Raw genomic sequence first — 12,776 nt, 5'->3', positions numbered from 1 at the left:
CACCAGTGCATCATCACCAGTGCATCATCACCAGTGCATCATCACCAGTGCATCATCACCAGTGTATTGTCACTAGTACATCTTCATCAGTGCATCACCAGTGTATCATTACTAGTGTATCACTAGTGCATCATCACCAGTGCATCATCGCTAGTGCATCATCACCAGTGTATTATCACCAGTGTATCATCACTAGTGCATCTTCTCCAGTGCATCACCAGTGCATCATCACCAGTGTATCGTCACTAGTACATCTTCATCAGTGCATCACCAGTGCATCATTACTAGTGTATCACCAGTGCATCATTACTAGTGTATCACTAGTGCATCATCACTAGTGCATCATCACCAGTGCATCACCACTAGTGTATCATCGCCAGTGTATCATCACCAATGCATCCTCACCCATTTATGATCACCAGTGCATCACCAGTGTATCACCAGTGCATCACAAGTGCTTTTGGACCAGCAATGACACTGAGCTATTATGGAGTGTGTGGAGCTGCCGGTCATCTGAGAGAGTGAAGTGGACACTTCTGGTTTGCTGGGGCACGCAGACGACAGGATGCTTTGCTGTAGTGAGCACGTGAGAGGACGTGTGATGAAGTATAGACATGACCCCACAGAGAGGCCCCTGCGGCAGCCTGCCACTTCTGCGTCCTCTCCTGTGGCTGTTCGGTGAGCCTGGTGGTTTCTTCGGGATTGAACTGCAGCTGCCTGGTGTCTGCTTGCTGGAAGGACTGGACTGTGGCTGCTGGTTATGCCTGGTGTCTCCCTGCCCAGAGGACTGCTCTGCAGCTGCTGAGTCGTATTTGGTGTTTGCTATGGGACTGAACTGCTACCCAAGAAGTCCAAGCTCACTCCCAGAGAGCTCCTGCTGAGCAGGTCCACTCCCCCCATCTCCTAACAACTTTTCTCTCCCACTGCCTCTGCTGGGAGACGTGCAAGACAATGGATGTAAATATAGACTGCAAAAAAATGTACACATACAGCCAGCCTTTGTGTGCTCGGTAGCACCAGGTCTCAGACCTGCCCCCACATCCTGTCCTCTTGGGCGGCACCCACTGTCCATTTCCAAGCCCAGAAGTCCTGTCTCTTTCATGTGGAGGCTTTGAATCCCTTTAGGATCTAAGATGAAAACCTATCCAAAGCTCCGCTTCATGGTGAGAGCCAGCAGCTCAGTGCAGAGGCAGGCACAGGAGACACAGGATAGGATGCTGGGCCTTGGGCCTGTGTGCACTGCCTTTCAGGTGGTGTCCTGTCTCCTCTGTGTCTCCCTATATAACACAGGTGCCCACTTGCTGGGGTACCCCCCTCACCAGAGCCCCTACCTTAGTAAGCCTTGGAAGCTCCTATAGGTACCAGCTTGGCACTATGTCTCCTGGTGAAAACGCAGACTTGTGGGCAGTTGTTTATGTTCATCTAATAAAATGAACCAACCAAATAAGACAGACCACCCATGTGATGTCAGCAGACCGATGGCTGCTCAGACTCATGAGCATCAGAATAAACCCAGAGCAATGCACAGGCCAAAGCAGATAGTGGCATAAGACAACGCGTAGGCCTGGAGGGCTATTTCAGAGGCTTCAGTCATCCTAGCATAGGGCCATGGCTCCATCTTCTCCAGCCTGTCTCTTGCCTTGGACCCACAACATGTGCTATGGCCAATTCAACTTCAGTTTGTCATCTCTGAAGCTCCAGTCCCTATGATGCTTTCACCAGAGCCGTGCTGTGCTAGAGGGAGTTCCAGGAGAGTGCCCCAGCCAACTAAGACCTACCTGCTGCTCTAGCAACAGTGGCACTGCCTATTTCTAGCCAGAGTTGCCATCTTGGCCCCGAGAGCTGGGCTCAGCAGCCACAACTGGAGCATAGCACTACCTTTTCCTACACTAGAAACAAAGTAAGTGGGGCAGGTAAGTGAAATTTACTTCGTTTTTATCCAAAGAGCACCCAGGACCACTGTCATCATTCCTCAGATGGCACTACAGATTGAATTGCTATTTCCAAGTTCTATCCCCAGGACTCCAGAATAGAGTCTTGTTTTCAAGAGATGAATAGGTGATAAGGGTCTGAAGAGGTGACAAGGTTGAAGAAACCATTGGAGGGGAGTTCCTGTTTAGTCTGGTTGAATCCTTATATAGAGAGGATATTCAGGTTGACATGTAGGACAGCCAGTGAGGACACAAGGAAAAGATGACCATCTATAAGCCAAGGAAGATGGTATCAAGAGAGACTAGCCCACCACATCGCCATCACAGATGCCCAGCCTCTAGAACAGCGAGGTTAAGTCCTGGGTGTAGTACTCTGTTACTAATAGTCACTTGTAGAAACAATCCCTCTCTAGTACTTCCAGGGACTAATAAGGCATGCCACTACAAGGTCAAGGGCAGCACTTACCTTTGGCTTCATTCTCACTATCCAGCACAATCTGGAAGGTGTCCGGAGCAAGAGCCAGGCCTGCGTTCACCAGGATTGCACGCTTTTTCCGGGCACTGTCTTTTGCGGTGGCTTTCTTTGCCTATGGGCAGGATGATGTGCATGATGTCTGAGCCCCCCTCCCCTGAGGCAGCTGAGACTCTCAAGGCATCTATGGTTTCATCCTCAGGCAACACAGCTCCAACAGGCTTTCTGGATGCCGTACAGACCTTGGATAGCTGAGCCTGGGCGTCATTCTTGGGGCTAAATGGTCCCTTAGGCCCTCTCTGACCCAAGATTCCCCCCTTGGTCGTTTCATTAGAAGGTTGATCCCACAATGGGTTAAGTCTGCACCTGTTCGATGGCCATAGTGGCCTTGTCTTCAGGACGATCAGGAGACTGGTACAGCATGGTTCCCAACTGCAGCCGGCGGTAAGTTATCTTGATCTTGTCCTTGTAGAGACCTAGGCTGTCCAGGCGCATGGCCTTCTGCATATGCTCAATGGCGGGCTCCAGCCGGTCATCATCCTGCTCAATATATGCCATTTCCATGTGGATTTGGCAGCGCATCATGATCATGAGACTAGAGGGAACAGCACATGAGAGGGAGCTATGGGGGCTGCTAGTGAGCCTGTGGGGCTTTTGTTCAGTCACCAACAAGAGGTATGGAACGCTGTCCAGAACCCTGCTTTCCAGTCTCCTTCCTATCTTGTCTTGAAACCTCATAAAGGGAGAGAAAAATTGTAATGGCTGCTACAGACCTCTGGAGATAAGCTCACTGAGCCTTTGGCCCAGGCTGAGAAGAAGCTGACGGAAACCGGTTTGTGTAGTACTTCCGACTATGATGTGAGCACAGGGCATGCTGAGCCTCCCCGTTGTCACCCAGATGTCACAGCTGCCCTGTTGGCCACTGCAGTGGATCTCTGTCTCCTGGAATATACTTGTTATCAATGCTGCAGCCCATTCTCTTTGCCTGATGGATACACTGGACATTTGCCCAGGAGGCTCAGCTACATTATGGCTAATTATAGCCAAGGTTGGAGAAGCCCCTGCATCTGAACCAAAGCTCTGTACAGTAGTGATGGAGGGGCTACCTCAAGCACTGTCACAGGATGTAGAGCTAACAGCCTGCAGACTGCTGGATGGAGACGCTCCAGTGGCCCATGGCTCACTGACTTTCTTTTTGCCAAGACAGAGAAATAAAAGTGATTGCAACATTCCCACGACCTCAAGGGGGGAACAAACATACTGTGAGGCTGTGTAGAGAAGCCTGTGGTATGAGGTGTTGGAGCTCTGCTACCCAACAGAGCAGGAATCTGGTGCACCGTGGTACCTACTGTGGATGGAGTAGGAGGGGCCCGTAGGAACCTTGCCAGGAGCAAACAGCAGGGGTCATTCATAGGGAGAAGTCCATAGGGGGTGGGTGGGATGGAGGGGGAGAGGCAGAAATGACAACCACAGCCAGCAGGTATAATACCTGAGGTCCACAACCCGAAAACAAGCCAGATAGCTGGCCCAAGGCTAGAGTTGCCTCTGCTTCCAAGAATGATAAAGTCAACCTGTCATCCACAGCATCTGAAAAGCTATCTGACAAGAGGACACCTGCGCCTAGGTACTGATGCTGGACAGCATGAAATCTGGGTCCCCGGGAAGGAAACTCACGAGGGAAGTGGCCATGAGCCCCACCCCCAAGGCAAAGCAGGTGGGTACAGTGCTTCCTGAGTCGAGCAGGCAGCAGGTAGGGCATGGGCTTGCTGAGCAGCAGGGATCTTTGTGCCTCTGTCCCAGAGAAACACAAAGCTCAGCCTGAAGAGGGCCTGCTTCACAGGAAGATTCTCTCTGGGATGGGTGTGGGAAGCGCTTGGACCTCCAGAGATATGGTAGAGCAGAGGTTGCACCAGCCAATGTAATTTTAAGGCTACCAGCCAACATTGAACTGGCCACTGAAACAGGAACAATGCTTCTTTTAGAATGGCAACACGCATGATACATGCCTGTAATCACAGTAATTGGGAAGCAGAGGCAGGAGGATCATTGCAAGTTAGAGGTTAACCTGATTTGTATAACAAGGTCAAGGCTGGGTGTGGCTTCCTTGTCTACAAGCTAGTAGGAATCCTAGTGTTAAATAAATAAAAACCACAACGACTTCATAGGATCCCACCTGTAATGCTTAATACAGAGATGGACAAAGAGTGCACAGGTCAGGACCCAGATAGGCTGGCTTCGGGGTTTGCAGATAAACTTTTTCAAATATATATACATGTCACAAAACTGCTCACACATAAAGGAAAATAGTGGTAACAACTGGACACTGAACCAAAAGCTGTGGTGAGTGAAAAGAAGACCATTCTAGCCAAGTACGAGGGCAGAGCGTGAGACAAGTGAGCTGTGTGAATTGGGGAACCGGCCTGGATCAAGAGTGAGGGCCAAACATGTCCAAATCCTAAAAAATCTCATCTTGAGACTGGCAGGAGTCAGGACCCCCCTCTCTCTTTGTGTGTGTGTGTGTGTGTGTGTGTGTGTGTTTACGACTGCAGTTTTGGTAACGCAGCACACACAGCCTTGCAACCCCAACCCCCACTGTCACTGAGGTAGTCCCATAGCCCCGTGGCCATATTACAGGTTTAGCTTCATCTCTCCCTATACGGATATGTCCAGCAAGCACCTCTTCATGTAAATGGAGCATCTCTGGCACCTAGGTACCACCCAATAATGTACACTCATCCCCAAACTCCTACCCACTCCCCAAGGTTTACATAGCCCTCGTTATCCAAAATAACAAGGGCTGTGGGCTGTTTCTTCCCAGCACTCAAGCCAGTTCCTGCCAGTTCCTGTGAACCTGCGCAGATAAGCGTTGTGCCTTCTGTTCTGGCCTGGCCCAGTACATGGACTTTGAGGTCAGAAGCAGAATGGGGCCAGCTGCAGAGTGGACAGACAGGAAGATCATGAGTCTGGAAACAGAAACGGGCTGATTGGAAGAACTAAGACAAAAAGAATTTAAGACCTGAACAGTCCCAGGAGCCACAAGAAGCACCCCATATTCTGCATGTGTATAGCTAGCACCCCAGACAGTGGAATGTATTCAAAGAAACAATTGCTAAAAATTCCTCAAATATGATGAAAGTGTCATTTAACATTCTGGAATTATATGAAAAATGTAAAGGCTCCAGAGATAGTATAACCAAAATGCTAAAAATTTAAAAAGAAATGCTTGAAATTAGGGAAAGATGCGCACAGAGACCCACACTGCGCTGGACTTCCCATCAGAGACCATGGAGACCAGAAAAAGAAGCCCTTCCAGATGTGTAAAGAATGCCACACCTGCCAATCCAGCATTCGATAGCAAACACATTCTCTGAAGCTGAGATGGTGTGGGACCAGTTCAGATCAGCAGGGCAGAGGGCTTCCATCAGCCACGCCCTGTTCTCCAGGATGGCCACCTCCACCCACAAGAGACACATAGAAGTAAGAAAGCTAATAGAATGGAGAGAGGATTCTAGCATATCCAGCTACCTCCAGGGGATAGAGCAGTGGCCAAACTGAGAGAGGAAGAGCACATTTGTGAGTATCCAGACTGCTCACTTCAAAGCAAAGATGGTAGACATGTTGTGAAACAGTGGGTGCCAGGGGCAAGCATGCTGAGGTCTGCACCCAACAAGATGGACTGCCAGGCTAGGCATGCACAGGGCATTAGTGGAGAGCCCATCTGCCAGGGAGGAGCCTCGCACCCTGGCTGGGACGTGCGGTGCTCCTCTCCCTGGGATCTTTACAATCGACACAAATCAGGATGTACAGCATGAGCCACATGACCACCCTAGCATGGTGACACTGTGCTCTGGGGAAGGGCTTGCTCATTTCAGTCCACACGTAGGGACTGCCTCAGACTGAAGACATTCCCAGGATATAGACAACTAGACAAGCATCCCCCAGGGCCTGGATGATCTCACTGTTGATTATGGGAACCAAGACAAGTAGCTGTGCCAGAAACACTGGAAAGGGATTTTAGAAAGACACCTCATGATTAACTTATAAAGCCAGTATGGCCTCTGAAGTGGAGATTACTAGTTCTTTGGAAAGTCAGTTATGTCAAGAGATGGTTTGCACCGGGCGGTGGTGGCACATGCCTGTAATCCCAGCACTCTGGGAGGCAGAGGCAGGTGGATTTCTGAGTTCGAGGCCAGCCTGGTCTACAGAGTGAGTTCCAGGACAGCCAGAGCTATACAGAGAAACCCTGTCTCAAAAAAACCAAATCCAAACAAACAAACAAACAAACAAACAAACAAAGAGATAGTTTGCTGGGGCACACAGATGAGAGGGTATCTTGCCAAAGCAGACATGGAAAGAAAGTTTCCCTGAAGCAGGCACAGGTGAAAAGATGTTTTCATGTAGCAAACACATGAAAAGATCGTTGATGAAGGTGTATAACTATGACCCCACAGACAGTGGGAGACGAGCACTGAGCCAGGGTTTGGTTTGTTCCACCTGTCTATTCATTAACAACAGGCGTGGATTGGTTTGTCTTACATGGCATCGCTGAGCTCAACTTGTGGTAACACCACCATTGAGAGAAACCCTCCCAAGAACTGATGTGAGGTTCCTGTGGAACTTCCATGGCCGCACCTCAGCCTGGTTGCTGCTCATGCCTGGGGTCTGTCTGCCCAGAGGACTGCTCTTCAGCCACTGAGCTATATTTGGTGTTTGCTACAGGACTGAGCTGCTACCAAAGAAGATTGAGCTTGCCCCCAAAGAACTATTGCTGAGCAGGTCCACACACCCCTTATCCTAACAACTTTTCTCTTCCATTACCTCTGCTGGGTGGTGAGCTAGAGGAGAGGTTGAACCCTTATTAAAAGTAAGTTGCAAAACATTTATGCCTACAGATCTCAGTGTCAAACTAGCAGAGATAAAAGATCTGAGCAGGCAGGCCACAAAACAGAGAGACGGCCATCGGCAGCACAGGAGAGATGCTTGCTCACCAAGGGAAATGAAGAGCACCTACTGTTGATTACAATCATTCATCCACAGCACAGCTGAAGTCAGGCGATCAGTAAAACCACGTATCTGTGCGGATACGGAATGACAGAGACCCTGCAGTATGGTGTGAGCATGGGAGGTGCACTTAGAAGAAGGGGTCTCTGGCTTATGATGATAGCCTGCCCACCACATATCTGCAATGGCTATTGAGAATATGTTTACGAGTCTCTCTCCAGATAATCCCACCACCATACTTTGAAAGGTGGATAGAGTGAGATCTGTTTATGTTGTGAGGATTCTATATCTAGATTGCCTAGGTGACTGGAAGGCATCATCTACTCCACAGGTGATGGTGAAACAGGGTGAGCATGCCCTGGGCTCTATTTATAGCACTAAAAAGCTCTATCCCAGTTCTCCCCCCACACAGAATAAATAGATGGTGCCCACCTATCAACCTTTTCCAGAATCTCAGCAATGTTGGTCAGCGGCTTCCGGAGGTGGTGCCTCAGGTTGTGCTGCAGCAGGGGCAGGCACATGTTCCACTGTGCAGTGCACAGCACATGGATGGTCGTGGGGTTGCCCAGACGAATGGCCCGCTGCAGTATATTGTCCAGTCTCTTTATGATGTGAAGCTGTTCCTGTAAGGGGCACAGTGAATGGCTCGCTGAGGCTTGTGAGGCTAGGATGGGAAGCCAGCCATGGTCACCTCCTGGAAGAGCCATGCTGGGGACAGCAGTCAGGGGAAGTGGCAGATCAGGGATCATCAGACCAGGGCCCTGATCCCTCTAAAGATGCCATAATAATCCTTCCTCTCCTGCAGTAGGCTCCTAAGACATTCAGGAAAAAGGCTGAGATATGGCTGCAGCTCATCGAGGTGCTTGCGTGAGTGGAGTCACAGTCCATTTCTTTCTAACTGGAGTCTACCTTCTAGGGCTTACATCTTTCATTTATTACCCAAGAAGAATCACCTTGCTGTGGGTCCTTTCCAGCAGAAAGGCTGGACTTTCAGGAGCTGTGTAACACACCCACACTCTAAAGCCTTTCCTCAAACCCCACACCTATCCTGTTGTCAGCCACCCCCATGAGCACCCCCATGTGCTCTGGCTTCCTGCCCCAAGGGCCCTCAAACCCAGTGATGCTCCAGTCCAGGGGACCTTAAGGCTTTACCTCAACGGCTCCTCGAAGGTACATTTTGAGCTTGCTTTCCAGTCTTAAGGTATCTAATTCACACTCCAGACCTTCAATTTCTAGCAGCTTGCTAGGATCCTGGAGATGCAGATGGAGTTTTGAACACAAAGGCATTAATGACAGCAATCATGCACATTCATGAGCCTTAAAGACCCTTAAAAAGCCTTGAATCCTAGCGCAAACAGAATCCAGAAAATGGACAATCAGAGAACAGCACAAAGTAGGAGAAAAGTGAAACAAGTCTCAAAAGATAAAAAAGGAGAGAGACCTTTTGAGACCTTTTGTGGGGGGAAGGGAGGGGTATGCCTCACTGATTTCAGAGGACCTTGCATTTTTCTTTCGTTTTAAACATTTTTTTTTCTCTTTTGTAAAATGCAGAGGCTCACAATATAGCTAAGACTTCTGGAGCTCCCTCTTTAGCCCAGGAAGCCCTTGAATTCACCCCAGTTCTGCCTCAATTTCCTGGGTGTTGAGATTACAGAAGTGAGTCACCATACATGATGTGTCCATGCATGTGTGTGAGTGTGGAAACCAGAAGGCTCCTTTCAAGGGCTGATTCTCGCCTCTCATGATGTGGATTCTAAGATCATACCGGGATCTGCAGGTTTGGTGGCAAGCACCTTTGCATACTGAGTCATCTCACCAGCCTCTGGTTTAAATTTTTTTCTTTTTCTTTTATTGAGAAATTCATTCGTGCGTATAATGTATTTTAATTAAATTCACCTCCATTTCCTCCCCTCTAACTCATCTATCTCTACCACTTCTATTACTTTCAAATTTCGTGTATTGACTTCTAAAAAAAAATACTTGTCATATGTTATATCCCAACTTCAGTTTTCTTTCCCTCCCTCCAAGTCCTTCCCCTACACCTCTCTTCTCCCAAAGATCCACTCCTCTTCCATTTTCCTTCAGAAAAGAGCAGCCCTCTCAGGGATATCAACCAAACATGGCATATCACGTTGCAGTAAAACTAGGCACATCCCCCCATATTAAAGCTGAACAAGGCAATCCAGCAGGAAGAAGGGGGTCCCAAAAGCAGGCAAAGGGTCAGAGACAGCCCCTGCTCCCACTCTTGGGAGTCCCACAGAAGGCCTCAGGAGACAGCAGGTGTTGGCAAGGATGTGAAGAAAGAGGAACACTCCTCCACTGCTGGTGGGATTGTAAGATGGTACAACCACTCCGGAAATCAGTCTGGCAGTTCCTTAGAAAACTGGGCATGACACTTCTGGAAGACCCTGCTATACCACTCCTGGGCATATACCCAGAGGATTCTCCGGCATGCAATAAGGACACATGCTCCACTATGTTCATAGCAGCCCTATTTATAATAGCCAGAAGCTGGAAAGAACCCAGATGTCCCTCAGTGGAGGAATGGATACAGAAAATGTGGGATATTTATACAATGGAATACTACTCAGCAATTGAAAACAATGAATTCATGAAATTTTTAGGCAAATGATGGGAACTGGAAAATATCATCCTAAGTGAGGTAAGCCAATCACAAAAGAATACACATGGAATGCAATCACTGATAAGTGGATATTAATTAGCCCAGAAGCTCTGAATACTCAAGACACAACTCACATATCAAATGATTCCCATGAAGAAGGAAGGAGAGGGCCCTGGTCCTGGAAAGGCTTGATGCAGCATTGTAGGGGAGTACCAGGACAGAGAAAAGGGGGGGGGAGATAGGAGAATAGATGGAGAGAAGAGGGCTTATGGGACATATGGGGAGGGGGGAACCGGGAAAGGGGAAAGCATTTGGAATGTAAACAAAGAATATAGAAGATAAAATTTAAAAAAAGAAGGCCAAACTACACTACTGAAACATGTAGAGGGCCTAGGTTAGACCCCTGCAGGTTCCATGATGGTCGTTTTAGTCTCTGTGAGCTCCTATGAGCCAAGCTTGGTGGCTTTGTGGGTTTTCCTGAGGTGTCCTTGGCCCCTCTCGCTCCTACAATCTTTCCTCTCTTTCTACCATCAAATTCCCTGAGCTCCACCTAGGGTTTAGCTGTGAGTCTCTACATTTGCTCTTGTATGCTGGATGAAGCCTCTCTGATGACGATTATGCTAAGCTCTAGTCTGAAAGGACAGCAGAGTATTATTAGGAATCATTTCATTGGCTTTTTTTCCAGTTTGGTTCTATCCTAAATCTCTGGGATATCCAGCTTCTGGGTCCTGGCCCTCCAGGCAGTGTCAGGGGTGGGCTCCCTCTATGGCATGGGTCTTGAGATGGACCAGTCACTGGTTGGCCACTCCCACAATTTCTACACCGCCACATCTTGCAGATTGGACAAATTGTAGGTCAAAGGTTTTAAGGCTGGGTTGGTGTCCCAGACCCTACACTGGAAGCCTTGCCTGGTTACAGGAGATTGTAGTAGGATGGAGAGTCCTTTGGCTATATGCCTAGGCATGTCATAGCTGGGTCATGAGGCAGATTGGTTCCCAACTTTCTAAGAAACCACTGTATTGATTTCCAAAGTGGCTGTACACGTTTGCACTCCCACCAGCAATGCAGGAGTGTTTCTCTTGTTCCACATCTTCATCGGAATCTACTGTCACTTGTATTTTTGATCTTAGCCATTCTGACAGGTATTAGATGTCATCCCAGAGTCATTTTGAGTTGAATTTCCCTGAAGGCTTAAGGATGTTGAACCTTTCTTTACGTGTTTCTTGTCCATTTGAGATTCCTCTGCTGAGACTTCTCTGTTTAGACCGTACCCCATTTAGTTGGATTATTTGGTTTCTTGATGTCTAGTCTCTTGAGTTCTTTATTTATTTTGGATATTAGCCCTCTGGTGTTGATTTTTTTAACCCCCAGAGTCTACTTATTGCTCTTAGCACGTGCATTGGTGTAGAACTGTCTACCAGGGCATGGGTAGCCTCCCAGGGGTGACAGCTCTGAAGAAAACTTCCTCCTTCTCCCAGAAGCCATAAGTCATCAATATCTTCTCAGCTAGGTGTGGGACCTTCATGTTGAGATTTGTGTCTGGCTTGATCTTGTTTGGCGCTGGTGCATGCTGACACAGCCACAGTCAGTTCATATGTGCAACAGCCCAAAAGACACTGGTTCTTGTAGTCACTTACTGTCTCTGGTTCTTACACTCTTCCCATCTCCACTGCTGCAATGATCCTGAGCTTTGGGAAGATGGGATATGATACAGATGTCTCATTTAAGGTTGAACACTCAGCAATTTCTTGTTCTCTGCAGGCTGAACAGCTGTGGGACTCTGTGTTAATCATCTACCTCAAGACATTTCTCTCATAAGGTTTAGAGATGCACTTATCTGTGAGGATGCGAAATCTTTAGGCATCAGTTTAGTGCTAGTCCCACTCAGAAGCAACCGTAGGTTCTCTCTTAGAGCTATTACCTACCTAGCTTTGGACTCTTGACCATGTTAACAGTGTTAGGCATGGGTTATGCCATGGGGACCAGCTTCAAATCTGATCAGAAGGTGATTGGTTTCTCCCATAACTTTGTGCTGTTATTATACCCGTGGGCATATCTTGTCAGGCCTGTTATTGCTGTAGTTCATAGGACTCGCAGCTGGATGAGACTAATGATGGCTTTTCTGTCTTGGAGGTGTGTTTAGATCCAGCATTAGAAAGCCAGACAGTAGAGATGGAGTGCCCACATGGCAGCTCTATTTCTCTTCATTCTATGACTAAACCATGGGGTGTCTTCAGGAACAGTGTCTTACCATCAAGTCTGGGGGACAACCAAGATCAGTGCCAATATTCTGTGATGTTGTGGGGGTCAGGTTGTGAGACACTGGCTTGAGTTTTTAAAGAACAAAACTAGTTTCCAACAAACATCTATAAAATTTAGCAAATGTGTTTTATTTCACTTCTGCCTGGGGTCCCAGGGTCAAGCAGCAAAAGCTTATGGTTTGGGCGTGAGGCCCCCTGCTCTTGTGGAAGGAAGTGATGAACGCCCTGACCCCGTCATCACTATGACCATTGCAGGGTTCCTTGAGTAAGCCCCGTTCAGGGACTTCATCCCACTCTTGAAATCCCACAAGTGGAAGTCGGAAGTTCAAAGAGGGAGTTTGTGTGGAGGGGCACAGCCCAAATTTCTGAGCTTTTCAGAGTTACGCAGGAGCCACTGCTCAGGTCTTCGTGTCAAGGCAATTTCAGAGAACATATGAGGATCCCAGTTGCCCAAGGCACAGGCTTGTGGACATGGAGGAAGCTCAGGC

General features: G+C 48.2%; 1 protein-coding gene across 1 annotated transcript in view; it reads right to left on the bottom strand.

Moving 5' to 3' along the window:
• Positions 1–12,776, bottom strand: part of Cfap46 (cilia and flagella associated protein 46) — an 85,045-nt gene that overhangs the window by 57,309 nt on the left and 14,960 nt on the right. The window contains exons 10-13 of the mRNA XM_052173634.1: positions 8,557–8,655; positions 7,837–8,027; positions 2,770–2,998; positions 2,398–2,518 (exon numbers count right to left, since the gene is read on the bottom strand). Of these exons, the coding sequence (XP_052029594.1) occupies positions 2,398–2,518; positions 2,770–2,998; positions 7,837–8,027; positions 8,557–8,655 (640 nt within the window). The remainder of the gene's footprint in view (positions 1–2,397; positions 2,519–2,769; positions 2,999–7,836; positions 8,028–8,556; positions 8,656–12,776) is intronic.

The sequence above is a fragment of the Apodemus sylvaticus genome, chromosome 1, assembly GCF_947179515.1.
Source record: "Apodemus sylvaticus chromosome 1, mApoSyl1.1, whole genome shotgun sequence".
NCBI classification, from domain to species: Eukaryota; Metazoa; Chordata; class Mammalia; order Rodentia; family Muridae; genus Apodemus; species Apodemus sylvaticus.
The sequence above is the reverse complement of the archived record's forward strand: the minus strand, read 5'-3'. Positions and strand labels throughout refer to the sequence as shown.